At 34.8% G+C, this 21,158-nt stretch overlaps 1 protein-coding gene across 1 annotated transcript in view; it reads left to right on the forward strand.

Moving 5' to 3' along the window:
* Positions 1 to 1,572: 1,572 nt before the first annotated feature.
* The window catches only part of cpo (RNA-binding protein), a 252,444-nt gene continuing 232,858 nt past the window's right edge, over positions 1,573 to 21,158 (forward strand). The window contains exons 1-2 of the mRNA XM_073076555.1: positions 1,573 to 1,715; positions 13,672 to 14,448. Coding sequence (XP_072932656.1) covers positions 14,389 to 14,448 — 60 coding nt within the window. The 5' untranslated portion in view covers positions 1,573 to 1,715; positions 13,672 to 14,388. The remainder of the gene's footprint in view (positions 1,716 to 13,671; positions 14,449 to 21,158) is intronic.

Raw genomic sequence — 21,158 nt, forward strand, 5'->3', positions numbered from 1 at the left:
ACCTTTGCATGCCCTGTGGTATGCAATATCAGCAAAAAGCTAATTTGAATCGTAGTATTCGTAGTACCGTATCTAATCGTAGTTCTATGATGCCCTAATCAACCCTATTTACTATCACCGCAGATAAACAAGAAACACAATGGAAATAAAACAAGTAAATTGATTTATTTTATTTAAAAATCAACCTACCTTTATTGTTATGGCCAACCAATTTCATTATCCATGGATATCATCGTTTTTAATCAAAATTTTTCAACTATTATGATAACCTGGACATAATTTTTTCCGAGGGTCTAAGATCGGGATTTGTAATCCACCATGCATTTTGTATGGCAAGAGTCATATCCTATAACTGTGTAGAGTCTAGATAACAATGTAGAGTCGGGCCTATTGCGTTTGGTTATTAATATAATTGTATGAATTTTCATGTATCCAAATATGTTTAGATTTATAATTAAAAATAAACAAATATGAATTCATGTAAACATAATATACATTTTAAATAACTGTAAGAAAGAGGAAAGCTGTATATATTTTTGTAAATACCGACAGAAACCCACTCTCACTATTAATATAAATAATATAAAGTTTTATCGAAATTTCTAAGCAGAAAAGATTCATATTCTGGTACGCATAAATCGTAAGCCACATACACAACAAAAGTCTGGAAATTCCAAATCTTTGAAAAGTTTTAGTCTTGTCTTACAAGTTTTGTCGTTTTCATTGCAAACAGTTGCCAGCTTGTTCGTTAGGCGATTGTTATGGTTTTATTTATTTAATTTATATCTAGTACTTTTAAGTTTAGTATAAATTATTTCTTTAAGTACTTTGAACAGTATTGATCATATTTAACCAATGTACTTAAGTCTTTGACCTTTTTTTTTCTTCAGGATCAAAGTTTTTATGAAAGTATCCGTTAAAATATTCCCGATAAGGTGGGCAAGTTATGCTGTATAAAAGTGTGGGCCAAGTTATAGTGCGCGGCATAAACTAGGGTCAAACTTGTGGACGATCGATACGCAGGTTTACTTATCCACGGACGCACGGGCCGGACACGTCGCGTGCCACCTTTAATACAAAAATATCGATTTTTCCACAAAGCCGCGTCACCGCAATCAATATGGCTTTCCGCCCCATGCCTAATTACGCCCACCTACATCACGCAAACATCCGTAAAAAGCACCGTAATCATTCCGCCGGTGTTGTCTCCGTGAATATTCACCCTGAAAAATAGCGCACACTGAATCATTCAAAGCGCACAGGAAAACGCTTCATTGTAAACGTTTTATTTAATTTTCCCTCCATTTACTTTTTTATAATTTCTGCCGGGCATAAAAAACGATCCGCCGCCGCAGGAAGGGCGCATACACGCGAGGTCTGCCATATCGGGACGCACACAACGACAGGAACACCTGTCTCGGGAACGAAAGGTGTGCTCGAGCGTGCGGGGGAGAGACGACTATATGTAAAAGTGTAGCGTGAGAGTGAGAGGGCGCATGCGCGCGCAGCGTGTCGGCACGCCCGCCGCGCGTCCCGCTCGCTCGCTCGCCCGCCTGAGCGCCGTCAGTCTTTCGCGCGCAGAGGTAGCGCTTGTTTGTGCCGCCCTTTGCTCCGACGCGACCGACGCAGTGTCCGTAACTGGTGTTCGGAAAATTGTGCATGTGCGTTTTCCGACGAGCAGTGTGTGTGTTGTGAGATGTGCTATTGTTTTCTAGGTAACGGTGATTATTGTTGAAAAAAGGCGGCCCGATGCTTCGTTAATAGCTATGAACTTGTCTGCAAATTAATTTTCTGTTATTAAAATTTACGTGTATGTGGATGTAGAGTTTTTATTATGTTTTAGTAATTTTATTTGTATCAACTGCATTTATATTTAATTTATTAGTAGAGTTTTCGCTTAAAACTAGTGCATGTAGGTAACTAACTCTACTGGGTACGAATTTATGATCCGTTAATTGTTCGCGCCGGCAAGATAAGCATAACAAACTGAACGATACAATGTGTTTAAAAAGTTAAGAAATGAAAGTTACTCCAATTCTACACAAAATGCATCAGATTTAGATCCCCTAAATTGTTTTAGTAAACTTTTATAAAGTTTTTTTTGTTTAAAAACTTATGTGTATATTACTTTTGATAAACTCTACAAATAAATTACAATGTTGTTGTTGATACAACGTAAATAAGATAATAAGCTTAAATAAATAGGTAATATTTTATTAAACTTCTTTTCGAAAATTTTATTAAACTATTTTCTGTTAAACTTCAAAAAATGGTAATGGTTAAATATAAAAGCTAATACATATTTGTATAAAGAGATATCTAGATAGGAAAACAGAGTTTCTTTATCGATCAAGTAAACAAAACTTTGTTCGGCTCTGTAAATATTTAAGGAAAGCATACTTTCTGGAATTTAAATACTGTAGTAAATGTAAAAATACTGAAATTAAACAAATGACGGTAGGGGTCAATGTATTGAGTAAACATGCGAACAATTGAAATCATAATACGCAATAAAATAGCGCTATTTCTGTGAAAATACACAATAATACGATATTCAATATGTTATAATACTTTAATGTATACATAACATTTAAAATGTAAATCTACATGTACTACAACAATTAACGGAACCTATAATCATGATTATCGAAAACGTTCGATGTATCAGGCGCTTTCTGCCTTAAAACAACAGGACTTGATGTTTCTGTGTTTGCATTTAACGCTTATCTTAGAACTAATGACCTCAGATTAAAATATAGTGCAAGAAGCACTTATTGGTACTTTAGCAAAAACCACGTGAAAAATTATAGATAGACCTGATTATAAGGTCCGATGCGATTAAAAGTACATCATCTATTCCTTTGATATTGGTTAGGATTTTTCCCATGCTGCATGACATCATATAATTTACATCTACGTTTACAGTCGAACAAGTCGTTCCTTAGTTTTGACGTGAAAAAGGTAGTAGAAAATAATCGACAGTGTTCAACAAACTACTGATTAATGTGAATACACCTCAGCTGTTTGAAGTTGATACACATGGATGATTTTTCACGGTTTATGCTTGCAAATGTACTTGTATAAGACAGGTGGCTCAGTTAACTCAGTACACTCACCTGTCACGGTCGAATTCTTCTAATATTCTTAGATGTTCACGTATAAATGTCAGAAGCCGATCAAACTAATATGTTCCAAGGCTTATCTACGATCGCATTGCCATAATTTATAGTGCTGCCAATCTTGATAAGATTATAAATGAGAAATTTTGTATGAATATACACAAGTACACAAAAGAAGCTAAAATTTGTATTACAAACGCAAAACTACTAGAATTAAATAAACATTTAATATCTATTAACAATGAAGCTAGCATAGAAATGACCTATGAACTTCCATGCATATTATACACGGATAAGATTCAATAATTGATGTCGTTGATGTCAATTGATGTCAATGAGTAAAATGGATTCCTGCATAAGCGTGACTGTGAAGTTAAGTAATGAAAAAGATTAGAGGTTAATCGAATCATATTAAAAAGCACTTAGGCATTAGGTCCTTGTGCATGGTAACATAAGAGTTACTTTGATAAATTTGACTATTAAGTAAGGAAATAAAAATATGTAAAATTAATGATATCAAACAAGATGATGGTTACAACGCAATCATACAATAATTAAAATAAAAATACTACATCGTCAAAAATAAGCAAAAGTCATTTCAACGAGTTATAAGTTTAGTTTTCTCGGTGATTTTTAAATGTTTAGTGCCCAAATTAATGTATTATTAATAAAATTCTGATTCCATACATAGGTATAACTTTAATGAGTTTCTGGGGTATCTGTTATTAAAGACGCAGCCATAATGTGATTTTTTGTCTTTTCATTGAAATATATGTTTTTGTATCTCATTATTAAAATACATGTTACTCATTATGATGCAATTATTATATTTATTTATGATAAACCAACAACAGGGTCCATGCAGAAGCTGTGTTTTTATAAATTTTATCGTAAACAAATATAAACTCTTAAAGCCGTTGCTCCATCTTAATTTTAATCTACAATTCATTCTGATCCCTGCTGTAGATTAACGAAATTATTTTTGTTATCCGATTTTCCATTTAGAGTTATTTTATTTTGTTTAAATCTTATAAGATTATCAGAACACGGAGTGCATCTTTCTACAACAATAATTTTGTTACAAACATAATCAAAAACTTACTTATATCAAAATGTATTCACTCATAATATTTATTTTGTAAAGCTATGACGCAGTGCTCAGTCAAAACTCGAAAGAAACGAAGTTTCATTTGTTGTAATTTAGTAACTTTTTGTCGCACGTCCGCCTGCGTTCCTCGATTCTGTTCCACATACACCTCTGTTATTACACTTTTTTGTTGTCAATCCGTTCTTCTATACTTCGGTGCCGTAATTACCGCGAGCCCGTTTCGAATAGTCACTTGTACCAAGGCCTGCTATTGTGCCGGTTTCATTGCGTCACGACATGACAGTACCACAAGAGCGGCTATCAACGTGAACGACTAATAGTTTGGTTGTTACATTTATTACTGTCGATGTTTAGATTGAAATCTACGGTGCTTAGACCTTGGTTATACGGATTCTTATGAAATTGTCCATGTATCATGATGATTACTATAATTATTGCTCATTGTAAAATATATCAGAGCATGCTTTTCATACAAATAAATCATTAACCGATTCACGGTTGGATACGATTCTCCCAGAATGATAAGGGCTAAGGTTTGAACTCCACTTCTTTGAAAACATAATAAAGACCTCTCATGAATATACTTTTTCTCACGTTTTTTCAGTGTTAAAGTAATCGATAAATAACTATATTTATTGGGAAATAAAAATCCTATTTGTGATTATGAGCTTGCTTACTGTTTTATAAATAAGTGCAAGTTCTCGAATTGCCAATACTGTTCAAGCAAAATAAATGTCAGTGAAAATAAAATGTTACTCAAATTTACCTTGCAAAATTTTAACGTCAAAGCGGCCACATATGGAGGTATAATCTGCAAAATTGGTGTGATGGGATTTACGTCGACTACTAATTTGTTTCGTGTTTCGCAAAACAATCTGCAACATTGGTTTGCGCTAAAAATATTACTATTTTGATAGCAAAAACATACTACTCGTACGTTGCTTAACTTTGTTACATACATATCTATTTATAACATTCGCTCTTTTACGAATTTCAATGATTGTAAGAGGCTCGATTAATTTAATAAAGCAAGAATATTTTGTATCGTACGATTGTATTTTAATAAATAATACGAAAATTTCGAGCACAACATGTAAACTAGTTAAGAATAACTCAAGAGCACTGGCCGACTAACGCCCGCTACTGAGTAAAAGTAAATATTTCCCGCAATAAAAGGAGAATGCCCATTCTTGGTACTGATTTTTCTCATGCGTCAAAATGAAAGTAATATTAAAATTATTTTTTGATTTTTTTACATAATTTGTCGATCAGAATAGTTTCTTTGAACAGGGGATTCCATGTAAGATAAAATAAGACGAAATATTGATTGTTGTTCTTAAAAATTAAAATGGCGGAATTGTTTACTCGGAATTCAATAAGATCTATTAGTGTTTTGACTAATGATTTTTCTCATGCATCAAAATGAAAGTAATATTAAAATTATTTTTTGATTTTCTTACATAGTTTGTCGATCAGAATAGTTTCTTTGAACATGGGGGTTCCATTTAGGATAAAATAAGACGAAATGTTGATTGTTGTTCTTAAAAATTAAAATGGCGGTATTTTATACTCGGAATTCATTATTTTAGGTTTTTAGGATTATTTTAGGATTTTTTACCTACTACCTTTAAAAGTAAATGGAATATGTTAATCGAACTACATTATAGGTACCTACTATAAGTTAAAACCGACCATCAATCTGTCGTCGGATATTTTCGATTTTGAGGTTATGAAACATTTCGGTAAATAACTTCAGAACCCGGGTGCTGATTTAAAAATAATTATTGGTGGTAGTATCTGGTTAATTATACATCGTCCACAACAAGTTTCAATTTGATGCAACTCTGGACGGCGGTCCATACTTTCATGGGCATTGTCCTTTATTTGGGTGATTAATTAAATGGGACATGACTTGTTTTATTTTGCATGATTCTACACTGACGCTGTCAGCGTTTATTTCAAAATGTAAGATGAGCGAAAACGATGATAGTTATACAGTAGTTCTTGCGTGTTCAAATATCTTAGACGTACTTGCTATTATCAATACAGTCTGCAAATTCAAGGAACAATTTGGATCCAAGAATTTAATTTGTGGTCTAGAAACATTTCAACTAAGTCAAGGCGGCGGCGCTTTAGCTGATGTCACCGTCTCGTGAAAATTCATTCCATAAACAGGTGGTCTGTGGGTGTTCTCATCCTAAGTGGGTAAATAGGTGCAATTTAGGCCGCCGAGGCCCGCTCAGTCAGACTGATTCAACACTTCGTTGTGGCAATTAGATTCAATTTGCGGCAGCGCACTATGAATATGGTCTTGAAACCAACAAAGCTACAGTTCTTCTGAAATTAGATCGAACACTCATTACGAAACGACTCGCAAGTGTTAATTTTCGTAGGCACTTTCGTAATTAGAGAGCAGCAGAAAGAAAGTCCTACTAATAACAACGGTGTCGAGTAGAATGGAAGTTAATAATGTTACCTACGGGTCCACGACTTAATAGGTTAGTTAGCGCATTTAATTTAAGGTCGAGAAGTCGTTCGAATTACCTGCATAGTAAACTTGACTTTAATAACTTTGGTGTCGAAAGATGAAAAAAACAAACGATGTTCGTCATTTTAAAATGTTAGGGCGGTTCTGTAATGACTATGCAAAACTAGTTTGTAACATTATATCAACTTGTATACGTATGACGGCAATAATAACTGGGGTAAACCTATTTGAAATTATAGACGCTATATGTTACTTACCGCACGCGGTTGTGTCGACCAGTTTATATTTCTGTCGAAATTTCATTACGCGAATGGTTCCATTGGTCGTCGGACCGACGTAGTTAATTGAATGGGTTTGTTTTGTTAGCCACATTTATGGAATAGCGATTCGGAAACTTCACAAAGCTACAATGCATGCCATTTTAATTGGATGTGTATCATTATTATGAGCTGCTTAAAAGATGCGAAAGGTTACTTTTACCCTTGATCAACAACTGAAAAGAGTCATATTATTTTAATTAAGATTGCGTGGAAAAACCAACATCATTATTGGATCCTCAGATTACACAATCTTAGCAATAAGTCGTATAATTTCAAATGCAATGTTGTTTTTTTAATAAATATTACTTTAACTGTGTTAACAGCTTATATACATAAATACTATTATAGCAGTAGAATTTGAATGATATCAGCCGATTTTATCAGTTGCTTCCACTTAAGTTTCGACAAAGGTATTACCAACCCCTTTGCCCTTCCCATCTTCAAATAACTCTTAACAATCTGCAAAACTATTTCTTTGTACCCGACTTCAAACTTTTCAATTAAAGTACATACTCGTAGTTACAGATAACTATGTTTATGTCCTATGATTTAGCTTTTGCAACTATTTAAGGTATTTGACTAATAATATTTTTATTTCATTCAAACAAAAATTACTATTTGCAATAAATTCTTGTTGTGTAATGTCTATAACTTTATTACTCGTTATTACTTTATCTTCCATTTTTTTTTAATTTCTTTAAAAATCCATTAACATATTAACAGAAAATATTATATTGTTCCATTAGGAAAATTCATCCTCTTCATTCATGCAAGGCATAAAATTAATCCAATATAATAATTATCATAGCAACGATGTTACGGTTAATCATCTTACTTGTGAAATTATATGGCTTCGGCCTGTTTCAGTAGAATATGAATTTGGAAATATGTACTTAATTCCTTTTGTTTCAAATTCTACATTGTAATAATTTTGTTGATATCAAAATACAGAACTCATTGTCAGTACAGAAAATACAGATTATTAAAAAAAATTACACGCTACACGACCATATGACAAATAAGTATTGAAAATATGCTTTATTTGGAAATAATTTTCTACTACTTAACAATGGATTTGTATTTAACGATATGAAAACATGTGACAATACAGATTGCTGATTTCTTAATGGTCGAAAGGTTTTATGCCTTGAAGAAATGATATAAATAGATTCCTCAATATCGAATCTAGATAACTAGGTACGAAAAATTACAATTGCTTAATCGACTCAAGGGCGGGTTAAATAAAAACAATACCTTATAATTTAAGACAAACTTGTTCAGTTTAAAACCTCACGCTTAATCCGCACGGTGTCCACTTTATTAGCGGAAATATTTTCTCAGTGGTATCAAGGGATCGCTTTTTGCTTAATAAATCGTGCACTTGTCGAAGACCCGTCGATGCGATCTCCGGGGACTTAGCAGTTATAACGGATGGAGATATAGACGGATGGCGCACGAGGTGGAGCTTGTTTATCAGACCCACCGCACTGCTAATACCCCCACGGATTAAAGTATTCACTGGCTTCGAAAATATTGGAAATAGTTATAACGTTGACTGTCTTTATGTGTGTATCAATTCAGATTTTGCTTTCTTTGATGACGATGATGAGAAAATATAACTTTAGGAATACCCGAAATAATGAAATCAATGTTTGTCAATAATTTAAAAATTTATGAAAGATTATGTATTTTGAAATAAATTAACTCGTGATAACGGTGAAGTTAAAAGGATAAAGCTACATGAACGATCTCTATAATGTCCTAAAAGTTGTATGAAGTCTACAGATTTGCACTTAAAAAGTATCTGTAATCTGAATACTTATCATACAGAAACACAAAAAGACGTATAGTGATGGGCTCATAATAATCAGTGTTTACTTGGTAGTCAAATTGAATCGAATTAGCATTTTTTCTATAGTTAGAAAAAAATGATTGACAAGCAAAGCAGAAAAAAAAACCTACTGAACTGTTATTTATCTTTGCCTATTTATATATTTATGAGTGGATTAGTCATCCAATATTTACTCTTAACGTAAGAAAACCAGTTATCGTCATACGTATGCAGTACCAGTCTAATGCAACTAGTATTAGCATGCATAAAAATACATAGTAAGAATTAATTATTTAGGTATTTTAGATACACGAGCATTTGTATGGTCTCATACACTAGAACTAGTTTATGAGCCCCACCGCAGCGTAAATACACGGATGGATTAAAGTATTCAGCGGCTTTAGAAATATTGCCGGCTGTTTTCTTCGCGACTGTACTTCCGTAAGCGTTAAAGTTTGCCCATTTCGTGTAGATGCCGTATTTTACAAATAGATGCGAAATTTACGTTTCAAGATCAAATCATAGATTAGTAAAGATTACTCACTCCTAACAAGAAAATGTACCCAGTTTTGAGAATTGAAATGGTTGCGTAAAAAAGTTTTGCCACGTCTCCGTGCTAAAATGTCCCTAAAATATTTGAAATAATTATTTATTTATTACGTAAATTACGTAATTATTACGAAAATTAGTTATTTATTCGTAAATTTTCTCTAAAAATGATTTTATTTGTCAAGAATTCAACAAAAGAACTTACTAAAATAAGCTTCATTCAATTTCAAGGCGGCGAAGTATCTTTACTAATCTATGGATCAAATATATAAAATCTAATTTGTGGAATCTGCTGAAAACGTAACGATTATTGCTATGCGTGTTAAGATATATTTTACATCACGTTTGTCTATTATAGATGTATCTATATTTATAAAAACAAGTACGCAGAAATCAATCTACCTATAGATTCCCACTAGATTATAAGTTAGCTTACATCGTGTAATTAGCAGCATGCACTTGGTTAGAACGGTAAATAAGACCTGTCTGATGTCAGTGCTTGTTTGATGATGCAACACGGCAAAGAAATGTTACACTATACCTGTACGGACACGTGCTACACTTTTGATTTCGTTCCCATTTCGCCTCCACATTCCAACAAGATGACACAATGATACAGAATCGTGTGATACGGGTACCGACTAGGCAAACATTTGCATGCTTTAAAGCTTCCTCATTCAAATGTTGCTCCGCTGTTTTGAATCTAAACGGCGGAAAAAATTCAGCCCGTTTTTCACTAGATGCTAGATTCTAGAGGGTCGTCGGAAGTATGTATGATTCAACATTAATACTTCAAAAAGTGATTCTGAATAAAACTCTTCAAATAAATCGAAGCTGCTTTGATCTGGTTAGAAGACTCAAGATGTGTATGGTACTAACGAATGAATGACCTCAATAGAGAAAAATACCAAAATGAAAATTAGGTAGTCAGTATCAGCCATATGTCTACCATCTTGGATATTCATTCTTATATGAGATCGGTCATAAACGTCCATTAGTGGTAGTGACTTATTTAAAAGAAGTAGCTGGGAATTACGAGCACAAATAATGGTGTAATTTCATGTTTTTTAGAAAAAGCGATTAGTAAAATCTTCAATTATTACATCAATCTGCAAAAAGGTGTTTAATGTAAACTGAAATATAAATCTTAGAAGTCCCTACATAGCTATCTGCGATGGCAAACAAATAGTCAGAAAGATAGGCAAAGTTTGCGTTACGTGCTTGAAAATATTTGTCTAGCTGACATAATTAAGTTTCATCGCGAGATGTTCCTGGATTGCGTCAGCTGAACACACCTCACACCTCATTACTCAGTGCCTACAGGTACTGTCTAACTTCAGCTAACTGCACTTGGTCTTGCACAGCTTAATTAAAGCTACACTACATCACTTCATCTCTGCTTCCGTGCGCAATCTTTAAGAACTCCCATCTTAAACATCATCATCATCATCATCAACCCATTACTGTCACACTGCTGGGCACGGGTCTCCTCTCAGAATGAGAAGGACTAGGCCATAGTCCACCGCGCTGGCCAAGTGCGTATTGGTAGACTTCACATACTTTTAAGATTTTTTTTTTATAAATCTCTCAGGTATGCAGGTTTCCTCACGATGTTTTCCTTCACCGTTTAAGCAAGTGATAATTAATTTCTAATACGCACATAAATTTGAAAATCAGAGGCCTGGGATTTGAACCTCGGACCCCTCGATCGAGAGGCCGCGTTTCTTAACCACTAGTTTATCACTGCTCTTAAACATAATCTTAAACATAAAACTACTAAATATGCAAAATATGTACATAAATTGTGACCATGAGCACTTCATGTTAAATTAAAAAGTTATTATAGAAGATGAGAAATAAATTGAAGTGTGTTATTATTAAGTTGAACGCGATCCAAGTGATTTAATTTTTCATTTCACTCATCCACTGTATAAATTGTGAAGAGTCATGTTATGTATTGCTTCTTTTAGGGTAGATATTGATTGAGTTCAACGCTGGTTTCATAATGTTTTCACAAATCGATGTAAGAAAATATTTAATTAAGGTATCTTATTTATGATAATCGCACACGTTCAAATATATTTCCAATAAGAAAATATTAGGAACTTTACTTCTTTTGATTAGATATTATGATTAGATTTTTGAATCGCGTTTTCCGTAAGACACACATAAGGACAAGAGGTTACACTGCTCCTAGACTGTATTTCATTTACCTGGCGATAACATGACAGGATTGTTTAAATCAAATGAAAATAATAATAAAGTTAATTAACATCGCCTCAAGGTATCTAGAAGAGTAAGTTACAAAAAGCGGTTAAGTGTCAGACCACCCACAGGTAACGCTTTTGTAGCCAGAATGAACGTTCATGGTTAAAATCCAAAGTTTCTTTTAATAACTTTTTTATAATGTTTCTTTTTATAAAATCAAATAATACACCGAGGTTTTCTATTTTCCCATTAAGTCTCTACCTCATTATAATAATAAGTACTTCATAAAAACATTTGATATTTATACAGTTCAAAAAGTCTTCGAGCAAAACAATTGCCATATATGTGTTCCATTTTTTGCCATTTACGGAACCTCAAAGTACACACATGTGGTAATGAATATGTTTAACTAAGGTATAGGTATTTTGGAAACAGAAACAAGCATATTTAAATTTAAAGCGTGAGACAAGAGATGTGTTGCTTTGTTATAGAGATACATTTAAGGTTTTTTGTGGCCACCTTAGTCACGCTATGTGGCAAAAACATTGGCCTTGGCGCAAACTAGCCGATGTGGCTACACGTGACTGTTACACATTGAGTTCCTCCATTTTATTCTGCGGTATTTGTTTTTATAACGCAGATATGACTTTTCCTGTCACCAAATTTATGTCGTGCGCAAGATATATCCGGTGAGATGCTTGATATTTTTTTATAAATAAATAATCTAAGTGTTTATGATGCAGCTATAAATGGTTGCCAATTTCTTCCAGAATAAGTGCCACGGTTTCAATGTTTATTATCAGAAAGCTTTTAAAAATAATCATCCAAAAACACTTTTAAATTAGTAGCTTGGCATGAAAATTATACTTCAACTGGAAAATTGCTATTTACTTTTAAAATACCAATGTATTAAGGAAGTTAAACAATCTCAAATACCTACTGAACCATATCGACAAATTTTAATAAAATTGACACCGGCGATATTTTGAGTAACACAAATAAACATTTAGTGACAATGGACGAAATTCTTTACCGCTACTAAGGTGTAAATGGAAGTGAGGCACGCTGTATCGAAGTGGTTCTAGAATTAGATAGAAAAAATCTGGTGATATTCTCAAATAGGCCTCAAATTAGCCACTAAACCGATACATGTGATATCATCAGTCTTGTCTCTAAATTAGATCTACGTGTTTATTGCTATGAGTAACAATTTAAATGGCGGACCAACACCCACATGTGTGCAATCGTTCGTTTGACATTTTAAAATAACATATTTTATACAAACTAAAATATACTCAAGAAGCAGCGTCTTAAGAATTAGTTTAGTTGAGAGCCGTTTCCAAAATCATCGGCTTAATCACCGACATGAAGACCAAGGACGTCATAATGGCAATTAAAACTTAACTAGTTGTCTACTTATTTATATTATGCTCACTGTAGCAACAGCATACCTAAATAAAAAATCTTTAGTATGGGCAAATTTATCCCTAATTTCAACTATAACAATAGAATTCTCATCTAATTTTTTGTCTATAGACAGACAAGGGTGTAACGATAACCTTGATACAAATTACCTTACATTTTCTAGACTAATAACCACTTAAACATTCAATCCTTGTTGATTTTAAGAAAATGGTTCGACGGCATCAATTCTACACCACTTACCTAACGTCATTCGACGATTTGAAAAGAAAATACGCCGAGTCAGATTTTTATCGCGATTTTTATTGCAACCACTAGAATTCCCATTTTGTTCATTATTTTCGTCTGATATCGTAAATCTTGGTACCCCAATAAAATTTCTGAGCTTAGTTGAAATGTACCGGAGGGTACTTATCGATTTGACGTTGGAACCATTAAAGTGATTCTCTGCTAATTGGAGTCAATAAGGAAAGGAAATGTTTAGAATTATCATGGCTTTATGTGCAGATCAAACTCGTGTATCGTTGAGAATCGGGCTGCCTTTTGTGTTTATCTATTACCATATCAATGACTATGCATGAAGTTACGTCAGCACCATATTAATGTGTATTTTTTCTTCTTTTCAGGATTGGTTTACGAGCTGAGCACTAACTCAGACGAATGAGAACACAAGTGCCGAAGCGTTGAGATAATCAATAAACATTCGCTTTAGGCGCGCAATAAACCTTTATTGTAACAACGTTTAAATTGACAAGTCAATTAACTTACGTACCGCAACGAGCGTAGTGCAGCGCCGTTGTCGATGCGCTGATATCGATTACACGTCGCGTCGCGCGTGTTATCTCCCCTGTCACTGAACAGTCGGTGCTCGCCAGAGTCAAGCGACTCGGCCGGCACGCCCCGCCATAGCCGTGGATAACCTCGGCCAGAGCCCCCTACCGGTGAAGAGGCTGCACGAAGCGCTTCAGAGTGCGCAAGTGAAGCGCCAGCGGCTCTCCCCTCCATACCCCACACCCCCCGCCACCCTGCACCCTATCCATCAACTCGCCGTGCACCAGCACATCAAAGTGCAGCAGAGCATAGTTCAACAGAGCATCGTGCAGCAGCACCAGTTGAATCTGGCTCATCAGTCGCTACAGTCGCTCCAAGCTCAACAGAGTCTTCAAGCGGCGCAGAGCTTGCAAGCGGCTCAAAACCTGCAGGCAGCGCAAGGACTGCAAGCAGCTCAGAGTCCCGCGGCTACGGGCGGCGCAGGCACGCAGCAGGCGGCAGGAGCGACACAAGGCGCGCTGGTGCCGCCGCAGCAGCCTTCGCCGCGGGCCTCTTCTCCACAACACAAGAATATGGAGCTCGCGCTTTGTCAGAGCATGGACTCCGTCAACACCGCCACCACCGAGGAAGAGGTAAGATTTCAAATTTACTTTATTCGCAAGCGTGTCTTATACATTTATATTAACTCTTCATTAATGTTAAATCTATATAGATTCTAGCTTCAGTAGAAACCATTTATTTCCCAGTTCACACCCAGTTAATATTTTAACAATAGAAACTAAAATACTGGGAATGCTGTGAATGTTTTGGAATGGACTTAATGTATCGCCTTAGCGATTTATCATCTCACAATTGTAAAGTAATACCGAGGAGGCGCGGCTTCATAGCCTTACAATGGGGAAAACGTTCGGATATACAATAAGCATTCGCTAACACAATAAAAGGAAAATTTCCTCGCGACGATGGCAACTGCGATCCGAAAGATTATATTGGATACATCACAGGTTCTATTCTAGTTCTTATTGCTGTGGCGGGAAGGTCGTCTCGGTTACTTTGGTTAGTGTTTATCGATATGTCAAAAACAGCTCTAGGGGCAACGCGGCGCCATGTCACTTCCGAGGAGAGTCGCGAGTTTCCTTCAATCGTTTCGATAATCGGAATTGCTTGTATAAATTACATCTTGAAACCTTTGTTCTTTTCGATCATTTTACAGTCTACAGACAACGTTTTAATTTACCCCTTGTTTTACGTACATACCTTAATTAAAAATTGTATGATATTATGGTTGATGGCGATAATACTTATATTTGCTTGGATATAAAAACTTAAATAATATAAACGCTCGTCATAAATATTTTGTGGATAGAGCATAGTTCTATATTCACGGAGCTGAAGGAAAAGCGATAAAATCCTTAACGTAAACGACAAGGAGGCGGCGGGCGGTGGGCAGCGGTTGTTGGATGTTTCAAATAAAGTACAGACACTTCTTTAAATAGCTTACAAGGCTTGCGGTATAGATATATCAGGGCTTCGTTGCTATGTGGATAAATAATGAATAATATAATAAAGTAGGTTCAATGGTATTCTTTTACACATTATCAGTTTGTTTCATGTTTTTTGGATCTGCAAATATTTTCTGAAACAAAATTATCTTACGTTGATCCGTAAAATAAGGAGTACGTTGATAGAAAATTCTATGACGATCTGAGAAAGAGGATCAATCAAATTTTAATATTAACAAGGATGACGATAAAAATGAAGATAGGCATATGCGGATGTTGTAATGTTTCCTTTTCCTGGTAAAAATATATTCTTGTTCAGTAAATCAAGTCAGTGTTCAAGAGCAGCCTAAGCGATAAAATCCTTAACGCAAACTGCGAGGAGGCTTCAGCGGGCAGCGGTTGTGTCCGCCGAGAGCCGAGACAAATAGAGTGGGGACAGCTTTTGTAAATAGCTGTTTATACTGCGCGCTATACTTGCTACTTGTTTACCCTCTTATTGTACTTGTAAACAGGAAAAATATTGAATGAAAAACTTTTAAATACCAGTTGAAAGAAACGACAATTAGGTATTTGCGGCGTTTTTATTTAGTCCTTGGGTGTTGCGTTTGTGTTATTTGCAAATAAATAATAAGTTTTGACCTATTTCAATTGTATAATTTGAGTGATATTTCAAATATTGAGTATTTAAACTTTACTATTCATTGTTTTATATTGAAATAAAACATAATATTTACTTTATTAAAAATAAAATGTTTTAAATGGAGATAAATTTCCAAGGGTTTAAAAATAAGGAGGCTTTCAAACACCCTTTTGTTGGGTTAATCTTCCACCTCATAATTTAAAAACGCTTGTCTTTAAATGTTACTCTCAATAAAAGAAAAAAAAAACAATTGAATTGGAATCAGAACATTTCAGTGTTCTGATTCCGATATATGCAATCCGAAAATCATTGAAAATCTTCTTTGAAGTCCGTTAAACTAGAGGAAATTCAGTGAATACTGTAAACAGTAGCGGTCAGCAAGGATTTGTCGTCGAAGACAATAGAGCTTTGGTAAATAGTTATTTATTCTCTACTTTTACCCGACTGCCGAGGTTGATGTTATTCGAGCAAATGTACTCGTATGTCTAATTCTTTGACACGCCCTGTTGCTTAAAAGGCTTGACAAATTTTAAAACAAGAGGTGTCGTTGGATTCGTCTAAATTGTACAAGAGACTATATTTTTATGCAGTTCGGTTTTCTGTTTTTTTATAATTAATAGAATATTAATATTAATTAATTAATAATATTATTTCTTATTCCAATTTACAATTTTTATTATTCCCGCGCAATATACAACTCAAACGTCAAGAGCGTTCTTTTTATTTTTTAGGCTATCTCATACAATCGTACCAGCTAGTGACTGTATAAATGGACAATTATTATTATAAAAATAACACATCATGAAAATAACACAAAATAATTAGTTAAAATAATACTGTAATTAAATAATTTGAATATATTTCTAATGTAAAAATTCTCTAGTTATATATTGGGATAGTAGTACCGAGCTGTCCGAGTTTTAAGAATTCTTAATAGGATTTTTTTTAAAGAGCGGAGAAATAACGTGTCCCCAGACCACTTATAATATAGTATAACAGTTTTATTAATAGCTGTTTATGCAGCTCTTAACGTCCGATTTATGAAGAGTTGTTTATTTCTATAAAAGGTAAGGAAATAAGAAAAGTGATAAACCCCTTATACCGAAGAGGCTTAAGAGGACAATCGTTGTTTGTTGAGAGCCCAGATAGAGAGGGGAAGGTTTCCTAAATTGTTGCTTTAATTGAGGTATTACTTATCTTAGATAACGTTTAATTTGATCGTAAAATATATTAAATGAAGCGTCAGTTGCTAAATTCCAACTTAGTCCTTAGGTGAAGCAATGCGTTTGTGGTTGACATCGGATAGGATTTGTGTCCTATCTTGGGTTGATTATATAAGTTCATGAGCGGCATGACATATCATCAGATGTACTCACTCATCTGCCGATTTTAAGCTCTTTGAAATATTTATCGTACATTTAATGTTACTATACCTTCATAATATTATGTACTTCATCTATCTCATTTCGCCTATGTTCGGTATCACAAAATATAGGGTTTAGCGTCTCACTAAGAGTGTGACAAAGTAAAATGGAGCCCCTTGCTAGTGCAAGGCTAGATACGATGATCTGAAAAGTAATTGGATAGCTCTTAACATCGTATTTAAACAGAATTGTGCGTGCTAGTTAGCTCCTAGGCAGTACGAGGAATCTGTCTAATTGGGCACGTTTCATTACATTCCTGGCGTTCGTAGGTAAGTTATACAGATGTATGTATGCACTTGTGTTTGCCTGAGTATATTTACCTATGGGAAGGGGTAGGATAAGCAAACTAAACCGTAGCACCCCCGGGGACGTGCGAAACTCAGACACCGCTTTGTTTAGCTGTAGCTGTATCAACGTACTGATTCTCTATTCCACCTCTATTTACTTACGGCGACATCTTGATATACCTTGATTTTCAAATAGATTCCTTTATAATCGTAGTTAAAGATTTTATTTTAAAATGAGTATTATAATTTACTAGTGGTGCCCGCGGCTTCGCTCGCATTTTACAGAAATAATATGACATACATAAAACGGAAAATTTGTACCTACATTGGAATGACAGTGGTGCCATCTGTCGAAAATTGGTCTTACCAGCTCCCAAACCCTTTTGGGCTCTTGGACAACAACTTTGCTAAAGATCATCACTTGATCAAATGCATAGTTTCCGATTTTATAACTACTTACGAATTAAAAATTAATTAAAAAAACCTTTTCCCACGGACTAAATCGTGAATCTTAACCATTCTCAAGTCCCCTTGAACACACACAACAAATTTTATCAAAATCAGTCCATTAGGAGTTCAGTGACATACACACATAAGAAATATATATATAAAGATGGTGTATTGAAGTCTCCGAGAAAAAGTGCCTACGCACGAAATAATATGTGTACGCGGCCTTAATATATGAACTATGTCAAGTATTTTAATGTGTAAAATATTTGACTGTTTAATTTTATTGTCGCGCTTTCGTCGCGCCGTCTGCATGCAGTTTTTACATTGTTTCAAAGGGGTGTCCTGGCTTGTGGATGCCATACATATGTATGTTGCAGCTTAATAAGCCGTTCGGTAACAGCCTGAATGATATTCAGCCATTTAATTAAATAGCTAGGAATGCGACTTGGATCGATACATTTTTGGAAGGTGTAAGAACCCTTTGTGGTTCGACTCCAGCGGCACCACCGCCACACCTATTTCTGCCTAAGAACAGCAGTGTTAGGCGCTACTGTGTTCTGTTTTGAAGCGTGTGGTAAGGGAGATATACTTTCTCGAGGGGTTCATAGTCCTCAGGTAGGAATATCTAATCCTATCTGGGGTTGATTACAGATGTCCATGGGCGGCAGTAGCTACTTAATGTCAGGAGGACTGCATGCTCGTCTGCAACTGCTATATTATAAAAAAAACCTAGTCATTTAAATATAGCATTGGATGAGGTCCAGTTAGGAATACCCACAATATAACAAAACATGTTTACCTTCTGCCATTATCATATTTTGCGAATGTGGACGTTCTACTCTGTTAGTAAAGGGTCGTGTTAATATTAGTTCTTCCCTTTGCTCAAAGCTTGAATTTACATCATAGAGTTGAGGAAGATAAACAGTAATTGCCAAATATGGTCTCTGTATTTAACGTAGAGCAAACTATTTCTATCTTATTTACACGTCTGCCTCTATGCTGAGGCCCCGGTACTGGAAACCAGGCTTGCATCTTATGATTTGCTTTAGTGACAAGGGAAAACTTAAATAAATCTGTTAGGACTTAAAGTAAATTTTCCAAAGTTATGTTAAGATTTTTTTAAGTTTTATAAGAGGTTTCGTTAAGAATTCCTTTATCGTTGTAGTAAGTGATAATTTATTTCTAATACGCATATAACATTGAAAAATCAAGTGTGCTTGCTTGAAGTTTGAACGTCGAACTGCCTCACAGAGATGCCGAGTTACAATAACCAACACTAGTTAGCTATCTCTGCTACCAGAATTATAATGTATATGTTCCTATCATCATCATCATCATCATCATCATCTTCTGTTTCTATAGTCATCATTTTTAAAATAGTCCCGCCCATAGAAGTAGCTAACGTTTGAGACCCCGTCGATCATGATGACCCGTAGTTACATTATATACATTAAGCAACATACAGATAGTACATAGTAATCTTACTACATTTATACCTACAGGCGTTTGAGTAAACAAATTACATATGTCAATCAGCACAAAGACGTAGTGTAGGAGAATACTAGTACAGTAAAATATAGTAAACCCGCTTGTTAATTGGCTTCATAACCATTGCAGTTTACTGTGGCCATTGTCCGTGGCAAAGCGTGTTCGGCAAGTTAATGTTGACCCGCTCGCCTTTGATGTGAACTCATGCGCTTACAAGGGAAGGATTATGGTCAGATTGGTCGGCTTTATGTTACAGTAACTTTAGTCTTGTCTTCGGGCGGGACGAATGTTTATGTTGCCGACTGTATGGTAATTATTAGCAAAAACTAGGGATTATTTAGATTCAAAGCCTTACCAGTGTTTTGTGTGTGGTAATGAATGTCTAAATTAATATTTCTTGGGTATTTTTGATAGTCATAATCAAATCACATGGCCTATAATTGTATGGAAGCCCATATGGATGCCATATTTTGTATGATTATATAGTGACTTAATTAGCCTCAATAAGATATCCCAGGTATTTTAACCCCCTACTTATGTTGTTTTCATATATAGGTACATATTTATACCGAATTCCCTCCACCAATAAAATTAGGTGAATAATTAATTAACTTTAAAGTCTAGTTATACTAATATAATTAATAAACGTGGTAATGAGTATAAATTTAGGAAAAACACCATCGCTCTATAACTTTAATTATTAATTAACATTCAATTTATTTGAGCAGGTCTAATGAATTTGCTTTGCAATTAAACGCGTGCTCTACATTTAAACATTGATTAGTCGAGGTTTTAAAACGACGGTGGATTTTGTACGCTTCAATTTTATACAGAACTAATATCGATTAGTCAACATTTCAATCACTATGAAATATTAATGTAGTGTGTTGTGTTTTAGTTTTTTGATCAAATATTGCCTTACTTATTTGATGTAACAACGTCTTATAATTCGATGGAGCCGGCTGCACGCATCAAAAAACATGACTCATGCGGCGTTACCTCGTTCTGAGGCGTTCTGTTTGAGGCTTGAAGTGCAAGCGAGAGCGCGGAATGAGCGACAAAGAGGCACAATCGGGCTTCGCGTTCGGCAGCGTTCGACATCTGTCTCTCTCCTATTTGCAACCATTCCATCAGTATTTTCTTATGATGTTGTCACGTTCAACTATAGTCTGTAAACCGACTTTACAGACAACCGATTTTTTTGATCAAATATTGCCTTGCTTATTTGTGTAACATGAGTAATAGTAGGTAATAATATCGACCCCTCCTACGTATAATATCGTAACCCATAAAAGTACCTTTTCGTTTTTATTGCATAAATTACCTTATGTGTTTTATCGACATAAGTAATGTTATAAAGCGTATAAAATAAAATATATATACCAAATTTTATAGAGATAACTGAAGAAATGCAGATATTATGGTGCGCATTTTAGCATTTTCGAAACTTTGATACACTCTACAGTAAAGTTTTCATTTTGCAGTTACGATATTAGACGTAGCAGGGGTCGATATATATATTTATATAATAACATAGATACGTATAAAAGT

The sequence above is a fragment of the Epargyreus clarus genome, unplaced genomic scaffold (assembly GCF_041222505.1).
Source record: "Epargyreus clarus isolate Ecla_fem2 unplaced genomic scaffold, WU_Ecla_fem_2.2 ptg000009l, whole genome shotgun sequence".
Lineage (NCBI taxonomy): Eukaryota > Metazoa > Arthropoda > Insecta > Lepidoptera > Hesperiidae > Epargyreus > Epargyreus clarus.